General features: G+C 39.8%; 1 protein-coding gene across 1 annotated transcript in view; it reads right to left on the bottom strand.

The window, feature by feature from the left end:
* The window catches only part of B3GNTL1 (UDP-GlcNAc:betaGal beta-1,3-N-acetylglucosaminyltransferase like 1), a gene marked incomplete at its 5' end in the record, with an annotated part of 104,148 nt that overhangs the window by 23,280 nt on the left and 56,666 nt on the right, over positions 1-24,202 (bottom strand). Inside the window, one exon of the mRNA XM_084218413.1 lies at positions 5,878-5,973. Within this exon, the coding sequence (XP_084074539.1) occupies positions 5,878-5,973 (96 nt within the window). The remainder of the gene's footprint in view (positions 1-5,877; positions 5,974-24,202) is intronic.

Raw genomic sequence — 24,202 nt, forward strand, 5'->3', positions numbered from 1 at the left:
GACAACTGTTAATATGTATATTTAAGTGAAGCAAAAGGATCTTTCATAAAAGACTGTTTGGTTCCAAGGGCTCTTTTGCTTTCCTTTAACTGGCAGAAATTCTGTGGAATAAAGTGCACTCAGGCCTAGGAAGGAGCAGGTGCCTTGCACTGCTCAGCAGTGGCCTCTCACATTACAAAGGAGCAGCACTGCCATGCATTTTTCAGAGGAAAGATGTTGACTGTGTTATGGATCCTGCAGGGATGGGACTTCCTAGGGCTCTTGAGCGTGTAAGTTTGCTGCAACACAAGAGTTCCTTCCCAGCTGAGATCTATTATTGGATCCAGATGGTATTTTAAACACCAGGAATCTTTGTGAAACAACACAGCTCTGAAAGAGAAAGCTGTTTAACCACTAAAGGGATATTTTAATGTATTTTTTGAAAATTAATATCCATAGCTAAAAGTATCAATTACTAACCCAGCATTTCAGCAATAGGCTACCACATCAATAGCTTTCAGCAATAATAAATACAATTAAATTGCACAGTTTACATGTTACATGCAGAATTTTCCATATTATAGGCAAAACCCAACCCCACATCCTCTGCTGCAAAAAGGCATAAACTAATTACAGCTCCCAGAAAAAAGCACAGCCTGCCCCTGCTCTGCTCTAACCAGCCAAATGCAAAATCCCAGTTCACTTTTTCACATTCCCACTGAACAGGGGAAGGGTTTCTGCTGGCCCAGTATTTTGGGCAGGTACTGATGGTTGTACAGATGAGGGGACTGACTTTTTATAGACCATGGGGTGTCAAGCAGAACCCTAACTTCAATTAAAGTAACTCCTTGTTCAGGATTAACTAAATTATCTATGATCCTTCTCTTGCTCACTGTTCTCACTCCTGGCAGCAAACTGTGCTGCAACTGCAGCCACCTCGTTATTTTCCAAAGAGGTTCAAGCATCTCAGCAATTCTGGCTACAACTCTTGCACCTTCACCATCAGTAAGGATGAGGAGCAGCAGCAGGGACCTTTCCAGGGCAAAGCCTGGAGGGGTTTGTTAGTTCCCAGAGGGACCACCAGCAATTTTGGGAGGAGTTTTAATGCAAGTGATGCCCTGTGCAGTGCTGTAACCATGAACACCTGCTGAGGTCATGCTGGGATGACCAAGAGCAGAACTTCAGGCTGAAAATCTTTCATTTGCTCACTTGGACAGAAACCACCACGGGGCTGTAGAGGCATCCTCACAATATAAAAGCTGCCTTTTACTGCTAAACCAAATAGAGGAGAGTGATTATCTGTCCCAGCTTCCTCATCCACCCCTTGTCTCACTCCCATCTGACTCCCTGCCCTGTCCCAGCTCACAGGCACTCTGGCAGAGGTGGCAGATCCTTGTGAGCATAACCAGTAGAGATTCAGCCTGTGCAGAGAAGTCTGACTGCAGAAATGGGAGATCTACCATTATTTCATGAATACATGCTCTTAAAAGAAACAGCAGTGACAAATAAGACAGGAGAAGTACATCAATCCACAGGGGAAAAAAGCCTTCAGGTTTGGAAGAGCTTGGTCCTGCCTTTTGGTCAGGGGCATCAAGGAAAACTGGGCTGCAACATTTTGTAAACCAGTCAGCACCATCAGGGTAACTGCTGGACAGAAAAAATCCCTCTAATTCCTCAGAGGAGCCTAAAATTGTTGAATGGGAAGAATTAAATAGCTATTAATAGCTTTTCTACAGGATTACCCAAGATATTCTTAAGCCTCCCTTTCTGCAGATCTGTCACTTCATTTCTTGGCTCTCATCCAAATGCCTTTCCATCATTTTGCCTTGATTATAGGACCCAGAACCCATTAGGATTTATTTTATTGTTTAGGAAATAACAGGTTAAAGGCAACTCCAAAAGGTTGCTTTCATCCAAATGTCTTGGCAGAGAGAAATGCAGTTAAACAAAGAAGATGGGGAAGTCAAATGGAAGGGAGGTGGTAAATTGTAAATGATATTTAATAACAGACCAGCAGAAAATATAATTAGACATGGGGTATGGAGTGAATTTTCAAATAGCTTATAAAGTGTAATTAATCACAGGCTCCACCACTTTTTCTCTGCTTTTTAGATCAAATATTGATCTCTGTTCAGCCTTAACTATATCAAGCCAAAACCAAACAAAAAAAACCCCAGTAGTGCCTGCATTTTATCCCAGTTTTCCCCACAGCATCTTCATAGGTTATTTGACAGACTGACAGTATTTTAATTCACGTCCCAAAAAACCAAATTCCTCCTTGGCCTTTTACCTCTCAGGCATTATTATAACCACTTGCCTTTCTGAATGGAATGACATTTGTGTGCTCTGGCAGGGAAACATGGAAAATTGCATCAGTGAGTGCCTAACATTTACCTCAGAGCTTTCCACATGGCCTACAGTCTCCTGTGCTCAAAAGGATATTTTGACACCTCCTCAGTTTGTGTTTTTTGTGACCTTTTATCACAAAAATAGAATGAAACTGAGCTCCAGACACTTTGTTCAGAGGCACAGTTTGTATTCAGAAAGGCTGGTGCTGTACAATGCACGATTCCATCTGGGGCTCATTAAGAATAATTTCCCCCTGTTTACACTTTGAGATTAGCTCAGAACTTTAAGGCTGTCACTCCATTTTCAGTTTTCATACACTTAAAAGGGAAGGATAAACACAGGGGTGACAGGAAATTTGGAACCAAGTTGTGGTAAAATTCTAGAGAAAGAGACAAGTTTGGCATGTAACAGTTGTGATGTGGAGGGTAATTCTGCCTGGAGAGAGCCAAGGCTGCAATTTTCCAGCCTTGCATGCAGGGTAGCAATGCTCATTTGTACAGCTCTCCTTGTACTCAGCATTTCTGTCAGACACATGAAAAAAGAACTTTTCTTCACTAATAACAGGCACCTCATCTCCTACTGCACACGACTGAGGAGTTCCCCACTCCAACAGATGACACAGCTTCAAAATCTGCTTTTCACATTAGACCAGAACATGGGCATTTTTCTCCTCAGCACGATTTTTTGTGATGCTTTTGGACACGGTTATTACTTTTTAAACAATGCTGCTACTTATTAGGAGACACCAAAGCCTCCAGCAGCAAAGCCACCCGTGGTAATGTCACACACCAAGTGTCAAATGGGACTTCTGAAGGGTTTATGAAGTGCTGCTACGTTTTTCAATAAGGAAGTACTGCACTCTTTATCCAAAATTGCTTAAAAGATTATTTTCTTTTAGTTTCCTAAAAAAAGTAAGCCAAAAATATGGTTCATCATGTGACTTTTCTTCCATCAGGGGATACTATTTGAAATGATTGTGACCACTTGCATTGCATTATCTCAGTTTCAGAATACCTTCAGAGCTTGCTAAAATCTTTTCAGTACTCCTGCTTTAATTATCATTTATCAGAGATTGCATAAATAATACCTCTACCATTTTAGTTAATTAATAAATAAAACAAACCTGTCAAGTTCTTAGAGGCCATTTATGAAGATATTATTTTGTTTGGACCTAAAAGGAATACATTTCCAACAACTGCAGATCTTCATCAGAAAGAACTTCACTAAAAAAAGGGAAAAAAACTGTTTCACCTAAGGCCTGAATGACTGGAGAGAGACATACAGACCTACCTGGAATAAAAAAAAAAGGATTACACCATAGCACATTTATTTGTATTTGCTCACTCCACCCACTCTGTTACCATCAACATCAAATCCCAATTTCTCCCATGGAAGAATGACCCTCCATTCTTTCCTCAGCACTGAAATACGAAGAACAGGTGTTTGGATTTAATTTCAAATGAGAAATGCAGCTTTTTGGCAAGAAACAGCTCAGCAAATGGAGAAGGCCAAAACATGGAGATTTGTTGGCCTGTTCTGTGTTTACTTTCAGCAACGTGACACTGGCAAGCCTCATTAATGAACACTAACTCAAAAAATGGAGATGGAAGTGATCAGATTAATGCAGATCCTGGCTCAGGTCACAACTTACAGGGATGAGATCCTTCAGAGTATTCTCAGCTCTGCTGATACACAGAAAAACTTCCTTTGCTTAAAAAGGATTCTTTTCAAATGAAAATGAACGAGTCAGAGCAATGCTAAATACTTTGTAACACGAAATGCTCAAGATTTAAGGCTTGATTTTGTGTCCTCTAAACCCACAGAAGACAAAGGTTTGACTTCACTGCTTTGTTCAGATCTGTCCTGTTCTTAGGGTATTTTTCTGAAGGTCCTCTGCATCAGCCAGAGTCTGAGCTTGGACATGTTGGACACTTCACAATAGGGACAAACAATAAGTTCAACTTATCACTGGTAATTCTTCAAACTGGAAGGACATATCACATATTGTGGCTGAAAAATCATCAGGATTAAGATTGTCAGTGTGCTCCAGCTGAATAACCAGTGGCATAGTTCCTACACAATTACACAGAGAGAGCAAAACAGAAAAAAAACCCAACTCATAAAAACAAAACAAGGAGGAAAAAAAGCCAAAATGAAAAGCAAAAAGCACAGAACAATAGTCTATTTAACTTAACCTCTTGAACTTTATCATTAGGCTTGCTGTTCTATTGTTGCTGCTGCTTTAACTTGCTTGCTTTCTTTCTGGAGCTTACTAACAACGCTCAAGAAGTCAAACATCCTTCAGAGAGTGAAAATACAATGATAAGAAACAATAATAAAAAAGAAATAAAGAGCATGGGTCAGCAAATGTAGATTGTATTGGGAGCCAGGCACCATTCCCAGCTCTTCCACTCACCCACCATGTAATTAAGGGCAAATCTTTTCACTGCTCTAAACAATTCAGTTCTCTGTCTGCTGTCTCCTTATAATTATAATTTTTTGGCAGCCCAAAGAATAATATTTGTATATCCTCATGCATACACACACATGTATATATATACACACACTGTGCATGGCACTGAAGGGCTTCATTTAAAAGCTATAAAAATAATCATCATCATCATCATCTGTTGTAGTTTAAATAATTAAATAGGAAATAGCCTTTGCAGATTTGTTTTAGAGTGCTAATAAATGAAAGCTTTAAAAAAAAAAAAAAATCAGAACCACCCTTTTTAGCCCTAAAATCTCACAAAACCACTGGAAGCAAAACCTCTCAGAACCAAACCACACAAAATGGATCCAAATGTGTTTAAATTGGATCTATTTGCCAACATATTTCAAGTACCACAATAAATACTGCTAACAGACACCCAGGGATTTTATTCCACAAACACATTGATGAGTTTAAAGCAATCAAATGGAACTCATACAGGAAATTCATAAAGACAAAGAACACCTAACTGACAGGGAAAAAACACTTCTGAGACCACAGGGATTGAATTTGTAACCTCTCAGCCCTGATCTTTGAGGAGAAGCTACTTAAAATCTTCCAAGGACAAGCACAAGAACTAAGATTGACAAGAGGACAGGTGAATAATGAGTTTTTGGGGTAACAGTTTTATGGCCCTTCTTTTCTCCTCAGGTGAAGGCACTTTTGTCCCTCTGCTATTCTGCACCTTTCTTCCCTCCCAACTTCTTTCAGCAACTTACCTCACCCTGCTGATAACAAAGCTAAGGGCTCACTTGTTTTTGGCATCTATTCCAGGGACTAAGAGGGGCTTGGATGTCTGAAACATTTATTTTTCCCAGGTTTGCTGACACATCCCATAGATGTGTTACAGTGTCAACCTCAGGCAGGTCCTTCCATCACCAGGATTATTTCCAAACAATTTCTGTTGGTTGGAGACTGGCTTTTTAAAAAATGCTATGAGCCAGGTTTTTTAGAGCTCAATTTTCATCTACACCCCTTCCCTATTATTCCTTTATAGCAGGTAGAGGCTGTTAAACAAAGGGATGGCTCCTGGGCTACAGATCACTTGCACCACTCACCTTTCCCCCCTCATCAAACCTTCCCACATGAAAAAACCATTCTCGAGAGCAGAACCAGGTTGGCATGATCACAGTAGGACCATGGGAGGTGAACACCTAGGGGAAAAAAACAGGGATAAAAACCCAGTCAGTTAAAAATATCAAAGCCAGCAGCTGCTGAGGAGCAAACAGACCTCACACATTCACCTGAAATTGTGTCTAGGCCTAATCTTCAGCAATTTCAAGCACTGAGAAGAGCCAGTGCTGGAAATTTAGCAGGTGCTGAGTGTTGGAAGTGAAGTGTGTACCAGAGTGTCCCAGGTGCCACAGCCCAAAAGGTGAGTCTGGCTCCTGCTTCACATTCCATCACCTTCTCTTCTGCCCCAAGCTGCAAGATGTGCAGAGTACTTCAAACATTTTTCCAAATTTAGAGGATCATACTGGAGCTGGCACTTTATCAATAATGATGATGTTAATGTGGAAATGAAGTAATTGAGAAGAATCACAGAAAGTTCAAGTTCTTAACCTGAACCCTACAATTCCTGAGCATTGATTTTTTTTTTCCATTTTTTATTCCTTATACATATATTAAGTATGAACTTTCACTGATCTTTTATTTCTGCCAAAGACACTTAAATCCTAATCAAGCTTGGACAAGTAAAATGCAATTTGTTTTAAACATTACCTGAGTGCAGTGGATTTGCTACCCAGGGGTACCTACAATTAAAGGTTTTTGGAAAGGAAGAGCTTTAAGTAGGGAAAAGGGAGTAACTATTAAGTTCATCTCTTCATTTGTGACAGCCAAGAACTACACAAATGTGTATTTGAAGCTTTAAACAAACTTGTTGCAAATAGAACTGTGAAATAAGCCAGAATGTGGATGACAGGAGGTAAACTGTTTTTTTTTTCTTGCACAAGATGAAGTATCCAGGCAAAGAAGAGACTGAACTTGTCAAACACAAGGTGCAAAGTGAAGGCAGGAGCTTGTGCCTGCTTCCAGCAGAGACACAGGAACTGCAGAGCACAGCCTGGGGCATGAAGAAAAAACCAACTTCACAACTGCTGTCAGTCAAATGACAGTGCTGATCTGTAAGCTGACAACTTCATGTTACAGTGGCAAAATTAATACTTCTGTACATCTGAAGCTCTTAAACAAAGTGTACATTTGTCACAAGCATCTACATTTTAAAGGTGCTCCTTTTGATGTCAGCCTGAGGGAGCTCCACAAATTCTTATGTTTGGCCACTTCCATTTCCACAGAGAAACATGGATTTAAAACCAAATAAAGACACTTAAATCAATTGTCCAAATTAATTAAATCAGAAATCCAATCCAAATTTGACAGACCTCCCATTTTTCTTACAGGCATCTGCCCAAACTTCAGGTGAAGCACACAGTATGGCAGCTCTGGGAGCACAATGACAGAACTTCACTGTCACTCATTTTCATCCAGACACTTCCATTCTAGGCACTCATATTTAGTCAGAACAATCCTATCACCTAATGTGTGTCTCAACTCATCAGCAGGTTGTCCAGAGCTGAAATACTCCAATTCAGAGGTGCTAAATATAAAAATCTCCCCCCAAAAGTCAGTGGGAGCTGAAAGAGTCAAAATTACCCCAGAAAAGCAGAGCAGCTTGATTATCAGCACATGGTTATTAGCTCCACATTAATTACAAGGGCAATTGAGTATGGCCTGAACCAAACAATGACCAAAGAGTAATCCCCAAAGAAAACAGCAGCAGGGAGAAAAGCCAGGCCAGAGGGCATTGCACTGAATCTCATTTCTGAAAGAAACAAAAACTTCAAAAGAAAGTCTTGAGCCCATGGGTACTTGTGAAATGTGTCTGGAGAGGCCAGAATGGCATTTCCTCAGAGCTGCCAGGTCCCTGGGGGATCAGGAATGCACTTCACCTCAGAGCTGCAGCTCCAAGCAATCAGCTCAGAGCCAAGAGCATCCCTCCCAAACATCCCAGATAACGTGTTCCACTGACACAGATACTTCAGTGAAACCAGACAGAACAGATTACTTCATAATAATAAATAATTCTATATTATTATAATTTTATAATAGATAGTCTCATAATATTTATTATCATTATAACAAATATATTATTAAATTATTTATATACTTATCGTTAACAAGTATTAAATATATTAATTTTATTATAAGTATACTAGCTATATTATGAAAATATATTACTTTATAATAAAAATAGTTATTTATTTATATTATTATTATTGTTGTTATGAAAAATTTAAAAGAAAACTTCCAAAAGGCCCTGATGTTAGCACAGAAGATGATTTTTCAGCAGCCCATCACACACTGCATACACTGATGTCTCTCCTAAATCCAGCAGAGTTCTGTGGCTCGCTGCCCATCTCAGCAGAGACACCAGAGGAGAATCACACAGGCAAAACAGAGACTGATGATGCCACACATGATTTCAGGATCTTATCCTTCAAGAAGCTCTTTAAACCTGCACAGCACAGCAGCTGAGAGTCAATGAATTGGCAAATTAACTTTTCCTACATGAATACTCACAGTGCAACATCAAAACTGACTTTAGGAAATTTGTACTGCTGTCACAAAGGACAAATTCCCACTGCTTTGTCCCTTCCTATGTAAGAATAACTTTTGTGAAGCTGAAATTCTCTTTGTTCTTGTTGTTAGTTTGGTCTTCAGCTGAATCTCCTGATCCAATAAACCAGAAATCAGCAGTGCTGCCACCCAGGAGGATGGAGGAAAACAGGGCACCCAGCAGAGAGAGCAAAACCCTTCTTAGCAGCAGCACTAGAGATGATCCAGAAATAATCTTTAACCTGACAAAACTGCTAGAAATCCACATTTACACCACATTTCCATTAATGAAGAGCTCTCCCACCCATCCTGCCTCTGGCTGCACACCCCAGTCACAGCCCTGGCACTCTCCTGACCCCAGGATGGATCAGAGCACCACATCAGTAAAAAGCCATTATTTTCCTTGTTTCTAGTGTTAGCTTTCCACAGCCTTAGTTCTCTGAGTCAGTTCACTGTGGGGTCAGAGCAGCAATACCACTGACACACTGGAGAGGGAAGGAAAAGCTTTGGAGAGGAAAACAAGCCCTCCCTTTTTGGTCACTGCCCACAGCTCATGAGTCCAGCTGAAACATAAAACTGCATCCTCTGAATACCCACTCTGATAGGAGGAGAAGTGGCCAGGAAAAACACTAACAACTGTTCTGAAACACTGAGGCATCTGCCAAACTTCTGAAAACCACCTTCCAGAGCTTTTGAAATTTTATCTTCAAGCGGAAAAAAAAAAATAACCTCAACCTTCTGCACTTTGGAAATTCTATATTTCACCTTGGTTTAGTCTGATGGGAAAGTTTCCTCTGTATTTCTTTTTTGTCTATTCTTGTCATAAACTCTTGCCAAGGTATTAAAGAAATGGTCAAATTGCCTTATTCTGTGATAAAAACTGCTACTTCTCACTTTGTGAGTCTGACACTCCAGATTTTATCCATAAATCTTTTAGATTGCATGGACTGGAACAATAGAAACAAAGAGGACATGCTAGTCTTAACTTGACAATCAATCTAAAGCAGAATTTGACTGATGGTGCCATCAACTATGTTTAGTTTTCTTGGAAATATCCTCCAACTGTGCTTAACAAATGTCTTGTGTCACCTTGGAACACCAGTGGGTTCCCAGACCTCCTTGAGGAATTAATTCAGTATTCTGAGAGCAGGTTGGACCTGTGAACCTTCCACACACAGCTGGATTGAAAGATTAATGTTTATTAATAATACTTGTTATTAATTACAGAACACTGTATACTGTTAAAAAATTCTAAACATTGAATATTTCATGTTAAAAACCAGAAGATGAAGGTATAAATCTGTTCAGGTTTTGAATTCCTTAAGAACAGTGTTGTCATAACCTAACTGGAATCCATCTCCAGAAGATGGGCACAAATTCCTATTTCAGCATCATATTTACTAAACCATTTAGAACTTTTCTAACTAGCTGGGTTTATTCCAGGGATCAAGTAGCAAGTAATTGAAACTGGTTTGTTCTTGTTCACTGTTTGGCTATCAAATTACATCCAAGTGTTACACAGATTCTCTGAAAATAAATCTAAAGAACACAAAGAGCTGATAAAGTGACTTTCATTGTTGTGTTTCAAAGCTGTCAGCAGCACATGGAACTCTGGTTCCCACTGATGCTCAGTGCAGGTCAGGCCAGCACTCAGTGCAAAATTTCAGCTCCAGTACAGGGAAAGGCATTTGTGTGTTTACAGCAGCTTCTCAAGGAAAGTTCTCTTTCCTGAAGCAGCAAATCAAAGTCTAACAGCAGTGATAAAAGCAGATATGCAGATGGTGAAACAACTTTATCACATCAGATATCATCATGCCAGGCAGGACACACAGGGGAAACCAGGCAGCTCCCAAAAGCAGCAGATTTAATTTAATCACAGGCCCAGACTGCTTTCCAAAGCAAGGAGCTAGTTCCCCAAAACACACCACACATTTAATTCTACTCATGCCACAGCATTTTTCAAAGTTATATCCACACAAATCAAGGATTAGACACAATGAGATTAGACACAATGATGAGACACATTTGTTGAGACAAATGAAGCTTTCTAATATCCAGGGGCATAGAGTGACACATCAGAAGGTGAAAAAGAAAAGAAAAGAAACCAATCCCATGGAGAAGGTCACAGTGATTCTGTAAGCAGAGCACAGACTGAAGGGCATCACTCCTGACCTTGAAGCAATGATGTTAAAATACCTGTGCATTAATTCAGCAATGAATGGACCAGGACCTTGTTACTGAGGTGTGCCAGGTTTACATCCAGAGGTACAGAGAGTGAGAGAAGAGGTACAGAGGGTAGGGAAGAGAAAAAAAAGACTCTTCCTACTTCAAAAAAAGCATGAGCAAAGAGGATTTTTCAAAAGAAAATAACTACAATGAGCTTTATGAAGCTTTTAGGAAGCCAAGCAGCCAGTGTGGAATGGAGTCCATGCAGTTGGTTTATATTGCACTGAACTGCTGTACCCTTTCCTGGGCTTGTACAAATGACTGAAGTTATTTGTGTCACCTCATCACTGCAAGCTCTGAGAGCAGCTGAAAATCCTTCCCTAAGGAAGCTGGAATCCAGCACAGCAAAAAGCAGATTATTGAAATAAACCACACCTTGCCTCTCTGGGCAGAAAAGCTGGTGTACACACAATAATTCTGGTGCAGGCCTGACTGAAAATCACTGGTATTTAGGACTGTAAATCCCAACCTCTATTAAGCAACAAAACTAATCAAAAAGAGTGAGAGGGTCCTGAGAGCTGCTAATGCCAGCAAAAGCAGAGAACATTCAGCACCTCCAAGAAGGTATTCCTGCTCCTGGAAAATTTATGACCTACAGCTCCCTGTGATTTCCTCTGGACTGGAAGCTTGAATGAAGGCTGGAATGTTTCACAGTTTGCAGAAAACACAGAGCAGAGGCAGTGAGAGGAGCTGGGAGATGATGCTTTTTCTGAAGGCAAAGGGCACAGTAAAGAGAGGAAAGCTGGGAGAGAAGAGCTGAATTTTGCTGTAAAAACCTCCCTGGTTCCTCACAGTTTCTTGCATTTCTAGTGCTTTTCACCAGGCCATTCACTCACAGAGAAGTACAACAATCCTCTTTACAGCTATGCAAGCATTATACCAAAATATCAATTTTTTACAAATAACATTCCCTACATGAAATAAAATTTCCATACCAAGTCTGTCACTGTCATATCTTCTGGAAAAATTCCTTTGCAAGGATTTCCTCCTGGGAAGCTGAGAAGCCTCAGAGTAAAAGGAAAACTATGTGATCTCATTTGCTTCTCCTGTTTTGCTGCTTTAAAATGTAGTAATTGCTTCATTAGTTGCATGTGAATTGTTTTTATTTATTAGCCAATTATGGCCAGCTGTGTTGGACTCTCTGAGAAGAGAGTCAAGAGTTTTTCATTATTATCTTTTAACCTTCTGTCTGTATCCTTTCTCTATTCTTTAATATAACATAATATCATAAAATAATAAATTAACCTTCTAAAAACATGGAGTCAAATTCATTTCCTCCCTTCAGTGGGGTCCCCAGAAAATACCACACAAACCTCTGCAGCGAAACCACCCCCTGGAATGAAAACCAGGGTGTGTATCAGCAGGACATCCCCTCCTCCTGACATCTCTGGCTGCAGCAGAGCCCCACCAAGACTGAAACACTGGGTAAAGACAGCATAGAGCATCTCAGAGTCTTTGTGGTCAGGATGACTCTGAGATGTGCCAAAAGTCTCTTTTCTTAGCCTGGCAGCTGAAGGAGGAGTCAAGATTCTTCTGTTCTGGTTTTCAAGGTTGTTTATTTGTTGTTACCTGTTACATTCTTTCTTTCACTGGCTGAGATCTGTCCAGCAGGTTGGTTTGTGGCACACTGATCACCCTTGGGGTGGTGTTGGCTTTTAATACTTTTAAAAACTAAGTGTGCTTTATTTACAATAATTTCCCAGTACCTCTCACCTGTGTTAGACAGTCTGTCTCTACTCTAAACCAACCCAAAAGTGTCACCATCCCAGCAGAAGATGGAGGACAAGAAGAACAAAGAAGGAGGACAAGGCACGCCCAAATCCGTCCATTTTGGCTTCTGAACCCCCATTCTAAAAACTCAAAATTCTACTTTTCTATCTTGTAACAAACTTACTTTCATTCCACTTAAACTTTCGTGGCTTGTGAATCTTCATATGAGGTTGGCAATTGTTTTTTCTAAGGGCTAAAATCGAAGGCACAGGTGTTTTTGACTCTGTGCCAAGGTCTCTGAGCTCCCTGTCAGGGTCTCCAGTCCTCCAGGGCAGTCAGAGGAATTTCTTGGGTTCTGACAAGAGCAGGCTGCTCTTTAACCAGGTTATTAGATTTCCTTGAAATTTGCTGCTGAAAGCAAAACTATTTACAAACTCGCTACAAGCAAATATATTAACTTTGGGTTTCTAGTCCAGTTCCTAGGGACTGAATTGGCTGTGGCTTTGCTTTTTGGGAGGCAGCTCCTGCCAGCCCCATTGTGTGCGATAATTGAGGGCCGACCACAGCGCTGAATATCTCTGCTTTGGAGCTGAATGGCCAAGAGCAAGCACCATTCTTCTGGACGTTTTTAGAGCTTTTCCCTGCTAATGACGATGAATTAACCTACTGCTGAAGCCAAAACAATAGCTGCATGCAAAGGAAACAGCCTGTATGATTTTAGCATGTCTTACAGCTTTTTTTTTATTATTTTTTGGTGGTTTTGTTTTGTTTTGTTTTTTGTAGGCTACTAAACTTAGTCTTTACAAAAAGCTTCTCTAATTCTTGGAGGTTTTCCAGTATTTAAAGAGTCAAGTATTTACAATGGAAGAATGACTCCATGCAGTAAAAGAAAGCATTCTGCACTAAGAGGTTGTCTTTTTGGCTTGCTGTTTGTGCTGAGGTTTTACTACGAAAGAAAGAAAATCTGCTTCAAGTCATATTGGCAGGTTCTAAATTGTGATTAGAACAAACAAGAAATCTGCTAAGAAACAACACTAGCCAATGCTCGTGCAAAATAAGTCCAAAAAATTACCTTTCCATTTGACTTGGGGACATAGCAGTTTGAATTTTCACAAGATGAAACCTGATTTTGTCTTTCATATTTGTGACTTAATAGATTTAACATTGATTTAATAGATTTAGCTTAACTTAAATACATTTACTATTTAACAGATGACAATATAGACATCAGAAGTATCTCCCTGCATGGTGTGTAGCTAAAAAATAAAACTGTTCTGCTCTTAAAGTGCATGATGCTTGTTCACAATTAATAAACTTCCCTAAAATGTGCTGGCAAAGAGGAAAACAAATTCCCATAAAATGCAACACATGAAACTTTTCTACATACTAGCTCCCAGAATTAATGTTCAGCTGAAATGTGAGTAAACCTGCTGGCAAATCTCAGCTTCAGCAAATTTTAAAATGCAGGTATTTGGAGAAAGAAACATGAAATACTTCTGAGTGTTCAGGATTATCTGAGAGTGTAACAAATCCTTCATCCTAATGCTCACTGATTCTCTTTTTCAAATAAAATCTCGTGCTACAAAAGTTTTATGCAGCTTGGAAGTGGGGGACACATGACCTTCAGTTAAATGAAAAAAATACAAGGACCTTATAAACAAGCATCAAACTGCAGGGAAGGAGATCACTTTTGAATTTGAGAAGTTCAGCTGTGTGCTAATGTACATGCAAAAGACCCACAGGAGAAATAATAAATATTCATGCTAACTTGCTGTATTTATTCCAATATAAATTATATTTATTTTGTAGGGTTTTTTCTCCCCTGTAGACTTTTACCCTTTAGAAAGGCAAAAAAGAAAATTTAGATCAGCTCTTAAACTACAGATTCTGATTATCTGATTAACAGCTGCGATAGTAGAATGTTTTCTTTAGGAAATCAAAGCAAACTTTAGCCTAAATCTCTCCCTCATGTCTTCCATCATATTGCAAGTCTTTGGGGAGTATCAAAGCACCAAATGCATTCCAGTGCCTTGAGAGTGTTTGATTTGAGTTCTGCAACCCTTCAAAACTGTGAATGGGAGAACAAGGCAAAGACAGAAAATAAAAATGTATTTTAGAAAACTAAATGTCACTGCTAGTGCAGAAACTGTAACAGCAGATTTTACAGGGGGAAAATTTAAGATCTCAGCTTTCTCTCATTTAAAATATTAGCTCAGATTAAATTTTTCCCTCATTTTCTCTCATTTGAGATCTCAGCTTTCTGCACAGTCTCTAATCTTCAATCCCACAATGAAATAGAGAGTAAAAAACCCCATCACCTCAGCAACAGCTTTTACACACACATCCATTTTTGATAATGAAAGGGACCCAACACATTCATCCAGAACCCAGTGGTCTCTTACAAGAATTTGTTTTTCAACAAAGTGCAGGAGACACAGCTGGAAAGACCCAACCAGCCCTGAGCATTTGCAGAGATAGAAACTGAGTGCCCATCAATCTGTAAAAGTCTGAGACAAAGCAGAACTGAGAGCACTACAAAGCCTTCCCTCCTCTCTGCAGTCTCCTCTTTCAGCCTCCCTAATAATTTGTTGATGGCTTTAGATGTGGGATTTGATTTTGTAGGTTCTTCCCTCGCTTCCCAGCCAGAAACACGACCAACATTTCGTGAATTTGTGACTGAGTGTAACCTCCAAACTCTCACAGCATGGGCAGCCTGAAGTCACACTGTACCTCTGGGTGTGCATCACCTAAAATTCATTCCTAAAATTCCTCAATTTTCATTCCTAAAATTCTGAAATTCTGCCTGAACTTGGCATTTCCCATCCCTGCTTTGGAGCAGTTACTGCTCAGACAGTCATTTAATCTAACCAGCACCTTAAATTTTTTTATTATCTTTATTTTTTAATGTTTCTAAAGAAATCAGGGGTAAGAAAGAAGGTAATTAACAGCTTCAGATCTTCCAAGTCGAGTTGGGTGTGAGTTATCAAGGCACACTGAGAACTGTTGATTTTATGTTGTCTCACTGCACTGGGACAACAGAAAATCAACAATAATGAGGATTTGGGCCCAGGTTCAGCCCAAGGTGGAGATAAAAAGCAAGCAGCCTTCTCCACAAGGGAGAATTTCTGCCATGGGGCAGCTGAAGCCTGCAGGGTCTCTGGCAGCATCTCTAATGAATACAGAGGAGCTCCAGAGGGCTTCTAAATTCACCAGTTCACCTCTGAAGGGCTGCCTGAGCCTCATGGAGCTGTACATTCCTATCATCAGACTGTTATAATTATCCTCAAAGTGATGAAATTATTTTCTCCACTAAGATTAAATGAAATTTTTAAGAAATCATCTCTAAAAGAGTGGTTTAATACACAATATGAATGTGATAATAAGCCAAGTGCAGCTATAATGATCAAAGAATTAAGAGGAATCCAATTGTGCTACACAGATGAAAAATATTTTTTACATTCTTTTTTAATATAATCTTCTTATCCTGTCCTGAAGAAATATTCACAGCAAAAAGAGAGTACATATTTACTATATGGCCCTCAGCATCTACCATCAATAAACAGTGAGGACATCTGCATTAAAGGCTCTTGCTATAATCTCAGAGAAAAACTATTAATAGCTATCTAAAGGAAACCAACTGAATCAGAAAAGAAAATGTTGATTTTTCATTTGCTAAAAAGCTGAAAATCAGTGGAGGAAGCAGATGCTACAATTGCATCTTGTACTTAATGCAATTTAAAATTCAAAACCAGAGCAGTTTTGGCTGTACTGGAACGTGGTTGTAGCACCAGCTGGGAAGGATCTGCTGAGCAGCTCTTGTGATTTATATCTTTGAGAGCTCCATGGGTCACTCAACATAAACACCCTTGTTTGTCTCACACATCCTGCTAAAAATGATTAAGATTTAAATGAGGTTTCAGGTCTGTGAACTACAAATTCTGAGAAAAGGTAGTGTAACACAAAAAAAAGCACAATTACAATGTATCTTAAAAATACTGTGGTTAAAAATATTTAATAATAATTATTTCCCTGTCATGCCTTCACAGAATTTAGATAATTTCTCCCAATTTCCCCAAAAGTAGAAACAAGAACTTTGTGTGTGCTGCTTGTTTATCACAGTGACAAACAACTACAGCTTTGAAACTCAAGGACAATGTCAGCATAAAAAAACATCCAAAGGAGTGAAATCAGATTTTCCCATAGGGCTTTACCCAACTTAGCTTTGTATTAAGTAAAAATCAGTGTATCAACAATGAATTCCTATTTCTTATAAAATATGTACTGTAACCTCTTTTTGGAAATGGGGATCTCTGCCCTTTTCAAAACTGCACTTCACAAGCTGATCCTACATAAAAACAAATCCTAGAACCAGAAGGATCTGTGTACAGCAGCAATGAAGTCCAAGTAAGTTCAAAAATCAGCACAGTCTCAGAAAAAATCTAATCTTATTCAGGAAACCATTCCATCAGCAGCATGCATGGCAGGCAAGCTGCAAATGTTCAAATATTTAGCCAGGTTGAGACATTTATGAACAGTAATTTTGCACACATGTGTTATTCTGCCCTAGAAAAATTGTTTTGAGATTGGAAGGAGAAAAAAAAGCAGCTTTTTTTAAGGTAAAGTTGATGAGAAATGATGAGCCTCTTGAAAAAAGGCTAATTTATCTATAAAAGACAGATATTTAGGTTGTGATGGTTACTTACATCATATCCACTAGCATCAAGTCATCTCTTCTAATTTGAATTTAGAAGAGCAGCAAGCTGTGATCTCCCAAAACTGGCTAAAGTATTTTAGCCACACAGGCAATATCATGATAAAAACATCATCTTAAAAAAAAAAAACCAAACCCAAAAACCCAACAAAAAAACAAAACAAACAAACAAACAAATCCACAATTACCTTGCAAACAAACAACAATAACAAAACAACAACAACAACAAAAAAGCTACAGACAAAAAAAACCCCACCAAACTTAAAACAACTTCAGGTACTGCCAAAAGATGATAAAACTAAAGAGGTTTAATCCCTTCAGGACTTGTAAATTCAACTAACACAGTGAAAAATGTCACCCAGTGGGCTTTGAAAGCCTGTCTGTGTCAGTGTAGGGATGGTCACTGAGGAGGAATTCCAGCTCTGGTCTCAAACCTCCAAACTCACCAACACCATTCCTAAACAGAAAAAATACAAAATACTGCTTGGCAAGTCCTTCTTGAAGAGGAGATATTGGCACTTTAGTTCTCATGAAAAGCTGTCCTGCTCAGCCAAAATTTCAATTTGTTTTCCTATTGAAACATGAGAAAATGTAATTTTAGGAGGATGTAGAGAATTTGATGCTCTGATTTTTGCTGCTGTTTGTGCTTTACAACTGCCATGGGGGTGAGAAATAAAACACCCTGCAGGCTGATTATCAGAACCTCCCTTGGATATCAGAGATCCCAGCAGCAGAGGAGCAGAGGGAAGAACTTCCATGGTCCCTCCACAGCCTTTGGGTGCTTCCCTGCACCAGGAGTGCCCAGGTTTCAGCACTGCAGCGAGTGTGACACCTCAAGCACTTGAATGTGAATTGGGCTGTTTATAAAAACCTCTTCCCTTCACTTCCAAGGGGAACTTCTCACATGTTTCAAACTGCACCAGGATGCTGTGTTTATACCAGCTGCCACTTAGGAAAGACAGAAAGCAGGTTTATATACAGTATCTGCAAAATGTAAAGTTAATAAGTGTTACCAAGCAGCTGGACAGTGTTTTAATTCAATGGTTCTGTTTCCACTTATATCAGTGAAAATCTGGATTACCTTCCCTGACTTCAGTGGAATTGCTGCATCCAGTGCACAGCTGATGGGATATTTGTATTTCTGATCCATCCTAGACCTTTGCTGCACCTACAAGATCCCTGCAGGCAGGCAGAGGGGCTCTGGGGGGGGGAGGAGGTGCATTAGGTGTCCCCCCAAGCCACATCAGGGAGTCAGCAACATGAATTCATCACTGGGCTAAAACTCATGATTGTCATCATGCCCAGAACAGAAACATTTCTGCTGCAATGGCCTGCCCAAACCTCAAATCAGTTGGACATCAAGATCATACCTGAACATTTTTAAGGAAGTATAAATATTTTAAAGCACAGCTGCAATTTTAAAAATCCCATTTTTATACACACAGATCAAAATAGAATAAATACACTGCTTCAGCTGGAACACACCTACAATGATCATCCTCTGCCTGAGCACTTCAGGGCTGACCAAGTTAAAATATGATTTTGGGGGCACTGTCCAAATCTCTTCAACACTGACAGACTCAGAGGATTGGCCACTACTTTGGGAAGCCTGGTCAAAAAGTAACAGACACTTTTATTTTGTCACCACCAAAAGATGATTGGACAAGTTTTCCTCAGCCTCATCATATTACTTTGGATATTTCAGTGACAGGCTGGGCTTATTCTCAGTTTCCAAGTTGTAAAGTTTCCAACTTGCAAGCTTTCATTTCTGCACATCCTCTCCCTTGGCTCATCCCTGCTAATTCCACTGGGCCCCACTGGACTTCCCAAACCATGTTCAAATATTTAGCCAGGTTGAGACATTTATGAACAGCAATTTTGCACACATGCACATGTGTTATTCTGCCCCAGAAAAATTGTTTTGAGATTGGAAGGAGAGAAAAAAGCAGGTTTTTTAAGGAAAAAGTGGACAAGGAATGATGAGGCTCTTGAAAAACAGGCTAACCCTGATCCTGGTGCTCCCACAGCAGTGGCACCAAGGATGAGGTGGCACTGGGAGCAGTTTGCCTCTCATGTCACTCACAGTCAAATTCCTGAGACTTTCCTTCAGGCAACACAAAACAAACCAGACATCCTTTGAAGAAAAAGGAAAAGGATATAACAAGATCTTCATGAAAAGAAAAAAAAAGAATAAAAGAAAGAAAAAAATGGAGAAGACTCAAAACTTCCTCGGCTGTCACAGCTGTTCTGGGTTTGAATTCTGTTTAAATATTGTTCAGTCTAACAGTCAAACATTCAGAAGAACATACAGCATTTGCTGGGCAACAACCACCACCCCTGGACTCTCTCATTTCTGCTGCACCCTGAGACCTCTCACCTCTTCACACAAATTGAATTGAATAAATGAAAGCAAACTTTTAAGATCAGTGCCATGATCTAAGTATTTCTGGCAGAAGTACACTAATACAAGCTGTAATGCTTTGGAATTAGTTAACAAAATTCTAGTTAAAATAAAAACATTCGTACCTTAAGGTGTTAGTTTGTCTTTGGAGCTACACAGAGCATTATCAGGAGAGCTACAGTGATTTAAACCAGCTTATTCAAGTTAAAATCACCATTCTTTCCCCCCAAACCCATGCTTTTGCTAATCATGGCACTTCACAGAAATTGCAATTACTCCAGCTTTGGAATTAGTTTAGAAAAAAACCAGTTTTTACTGCATTAAACTCTGTATAAATCAGAAGTGCTATGAGAGCAGAATGAGTACATAGACACAAGTTTCTTTTACACTGCAGTGTTTTAGCAGAGGGAATCAACTTTTAAATCTGAAATGAAGCTTTTCCAGTGCTGAACACTGATACAAAAATTTGTTTTTCAAGCATATTTCATTCCTTTCATTTTTGGAAAAAATGTCTGGGTCAATGATCTTTTTGATTGAATCAAACAATGCATATTTTTGACAAGCTTAGTGTTTCACTCATTTTTTCAGTCTTATCACCTGTTGTCACAATAGCCTTGTCATTCTATCTTGTTCTAGACATAATTTCTTTTCTTTCTAAGACAGATTTAGTATTGCTAAGACTAATAAGGTCAGTAATTGGTATTGTCCAGTTCAACATCATTTCTCATCAACCAGCTGCAAACTCAGGATACCCTCAGCACTGCAGCTGCTTCACAAATCCAACCACGATTCTAAACATCAACATTTCAAACAGCAAAAGAATTTCAAATCCAAATCCATTTCATATTAAAAAACATAATCTTGTCAGGAATGTCCTTCGTGTTCTAAACATTTCCATTTAACCAGAATAAACCATTCCCTGGAGAAAACCAGGAAAAAAAGGCTTTCTAAAGCAGGAGAGAGTGAAAACATTTCTGATGTATTTTTGAAGCCATTCCTGAGTTTTAAAACCAGTCTCAAGCAATCCAGTTAATGTTTCCCAGCTCCTGCATGAGCCCTCAGACAGCAAATGGACCCCACAGCTTTACAGTAATTGTGGAAATGCAGAAATGCATCCTCTGCTACTGTGTGGGCCTGTGCTGTAATTCATCTGCAACAGCTGGAGCAAAGCAATACTTTGCCATTTTTGCTGCTTTTCATAAACAGGAGGAATTGTCCTGAAAGCCACTGGCCCTCATCCCACAGCTCCAAGGGTGTGCAGCCCTCGTGCAAAACTGACCCTGGTGGCCACCAAGCCACTCTCACCTCCCTCCTCAGCAGGATGGGGGAGAAAAAAAGATGAAAAGCTCATGGGTCAAGATAAAGGCAGTTTAAATTTAAAAAAAAAGTGAAGGTTGAGCATGGAAGCAAATTAAAAAATAGAAAAAAGATGATTTATTCTCCATTTCCCAGTAGCAGGGAATGTTTGGCTGCTGCCTGGGGCCTCAGCACACAGAGAGGCTGCTGTGGAGAACAAATGCCTTAATAACCAATGTCCCCCTTTCTTTCCTCTGGCTTTTATCACTCAAGCACAGAATCACTGGGTTGGATCAAGATCATGGAGTCCAACCCAGCCCCAAACCCTGGTACCCAGAGCCACATCCAGGCTTGGTTAAACACACCCAGGGATGGGGACTCCACCACCTCCCCGGGCAGAACATTCCAGAACTTTATCCCCCTTTTGTAAAACACATTTTCCCTGATATCCAATCTCTATTTCCCTTGGTGCAGCTCAAGGCTGTGTGCTCTGGTTCTGTCAGTTCCTGGAGAAAGAGCCCAGCCCAGCTGAGCACAGGCACTTTTCAGGGAGCTGTCACTGAAGGTGCCACCACACTGCAGAACATCCAGAGAACATCCCTGGGCTCAGCCAAGGTTGTGTGTCCTGACCATGTCCCCTCCCAGCCCTGCAGGAATTTGGGATCCCTGCTCAGCCCTGGCCAAATGACTGCTGGGGTGCCCAAAGCAGCCCAGATATCAGAGCAGAACAGTGAGGAAAGGGAACTGCAGCCCAGCCAGACCCAGCACACCTTGATTTGCACATGAAAAACTTCTTAACCAAAGGGCAATGCTGCTCTGCTTCTGAGTGTTTGCAAATGTTTGAGGGTATTTTGCTGGCAGCTAATGGCAGTGAAGAAAAGCATGGCTACTCCTCAGTTAAGAGGAGTAAATAGCTTCCCCCTAAATCTAAATCCAGCAAAAGACACAACATTGTGCTAAAGAACTCCATTAAATAACTCACATTCTGATGACAGATCACAAGTTTCAATACTGTAGGGAGAAAATACTTAAAAGAAAGGCTCCTGAAACTCACAGATTATTTATGTCACCCTTGAGCACTTCTCTCCTGGTCTCAAAATTAAGAGAAATTGTTAACACAATCTTCTGATCAAAGAACATCGCTGGGTAACAGAACATAAATTTTGCTTTTTGTGTTTGAAAAGGTGAAACATCAATGTCCTCTGGGAAGAAAAGAAAAATAATCACAAGTAGGATTACAAAAGAAAAAGTCAAAGATAAAAGAAGACTAAAATTCAGCTCTGCTGGATATGCCCTCAGCCTCCTCTGCAGATGCCCCACACCAAAACTGCCCAGACTCTGCTCAGGTGCAGGTGGCCAAGATCTCCTCAAGATGACAATTGTAGCTGTTGACCTTTATCCAGCAAAACCAAATTAAATTCAACTTTCAGTATGGAACAGATAACTGAAGCAAAATGAGGAGAGAGAGGAGGGAAATGGAGCAGGGGGGAAGGTGGTGGAAATCAAAGCACCCTGTGAAAGGCCTTTGGGCAGGACCCAAAAACTGTAGATAAGACTGAAAAATCTACATGGCTGGGGACAGCAAGAAAAGCAATTGCTTGGCTTTTCTTCCTTTGATGCTTTAGGTAGAAAAAACCCCAGATTTTGCATGGGTAAAGAAACTACAGAGTATGACAAGAAATATCTGTTGCTTTCATCAGCTTATCCCAGCACAGCCACAGTTCAGAACACCCCAAATTCTGCCCATCTACACAACCCAAAGGAGGTGATGCTGTGTGTATGGCTAATACCTTTCAACATGCTCTAACACATAACTCCACACTCAAGTCTAATTCACATGAAGTCATTTTAAAGAAAACAAAAGTAACATGATACACCAATTTATTTTATAAATGTCTGCACGTACAGACTAAAACATATGGATTTGTTTTAAATTTAATCTGCACTGTTTAACTGATGAATTTCCTAAATCCATCCTAAATTAGACTACATCAAATAGAAACCTGTAAATATATTTTCTCTCTTTGCCCAGCTGTAGAGACTATTAGAATATATAAAAAACCCCTTTTACAGATTTCATACAATACATGGAAGATGAAGAGAATCATTTTAATCATTAATCAAAAATTACTTCTTGCCATTAACATTTGCTCTTTTTTGGTGTCACAGAAAGCAGAAGGTACAGAGGAGTAAGGTTTCTATTTATCTTTCCATAAACATTGCCTCTCAATGGAATCTGCTCCAAGGTTAAGTTCCAGCCTGGAATCCCCCCCTCCCCTGGATGGAAGAACTGGGACACTGGTCTGATATGAGGGTCACAGTAGCTGCTTAGGAAGAGGTCCCAGGGGATGCACTTGCAGAGAATACAGATTTGGCATATACCAAAATAAATCCAACCAAACACAAAGCTTGTTCACAGTTCCGCCTCATTTCGTATTTGAATATGGACCACATGTTTGGGGATTAAGCTGGTGAACCCAATCTGTCTCTTGCAGGAAGCAGCAATGAAACAACTGGGCTACAGAACTGTCAATTATTTCATACAGACCAGCTGTGCACCAAGCTGAGCCCCAAACACAGCCCTTACTGCTGGAAGAACATCTTCTGTAACAAGAGCCTTACACACAGAACACGTTGAACTGAACCACTTATCTTCCCACAGGAAGAAAAATCCTACACATTAACACTGCAGAGATGACACCCACAACAACACCCCTTCAAATATCCCTTTTTCAATTTAATACTTTACTATATTTTATCACTTTGTATAGAAAAGAAAATAAGCTGGGGAAATTGCACTTGTCCTTGCTACATTGATTTTATTGCTGCCCAAATGATGTTTCACCAGACAGCAAGCAGACCTCTATGGAGAAAACAGCCTGCCAAATTCTAGAGTTACAGGTTAAAAACCAGACATGAGCAGCTCAGGATCCATAAATCTCAGGCAGCTCTAAATTCAACTGAAGTTTATTTTTCCTTTTGATCTCACTCAGCAGATTAACCAGGCTTTCCCAGTGATCAGTACCTAATACTTTAAAGAAAGACACACAGAAAAGCTGGCAGTTTTTATAATTCATTTTCAATACTGATGCCTTTTTTTCAGGTCTTTTCAAGAGCTGATACTTGCACATGACTGCAGAGGTACACAGAAAAGATGGATAGCAAATCCTGAGGGGGAAAAAAGCCCCCATCACTTCTTGTCTTGCACTTCTAAGAAAGTAAATGTTAATGATTTGAGTTCTGTTAATGACTTAGTTAGTTGTGTTTAATCATATATGTTTTGTAAAAAGCTTCTGGGCAGTGACAGCTGGAGTAGGAGCCCAATCTTGCTTATGAGGGGCAAACTTGTTAAATGAACTATACAAAGAAGCCAGTGAAGTCTCAGCTAGGAATCAGAACAGAGTGGGGGAAATAACCACCT

Source organism: Fringilla coelebs, assembly GCF_963513975.1.
Source record: "Fringilla coelebs genome assembly, chromosome: 19".
Lineage (NCBI taxonomy): Eukaryota > Metazoa > Chordata > Aves > Passeriformes > Fringillidae > Fringilla > Fringilla coelebs.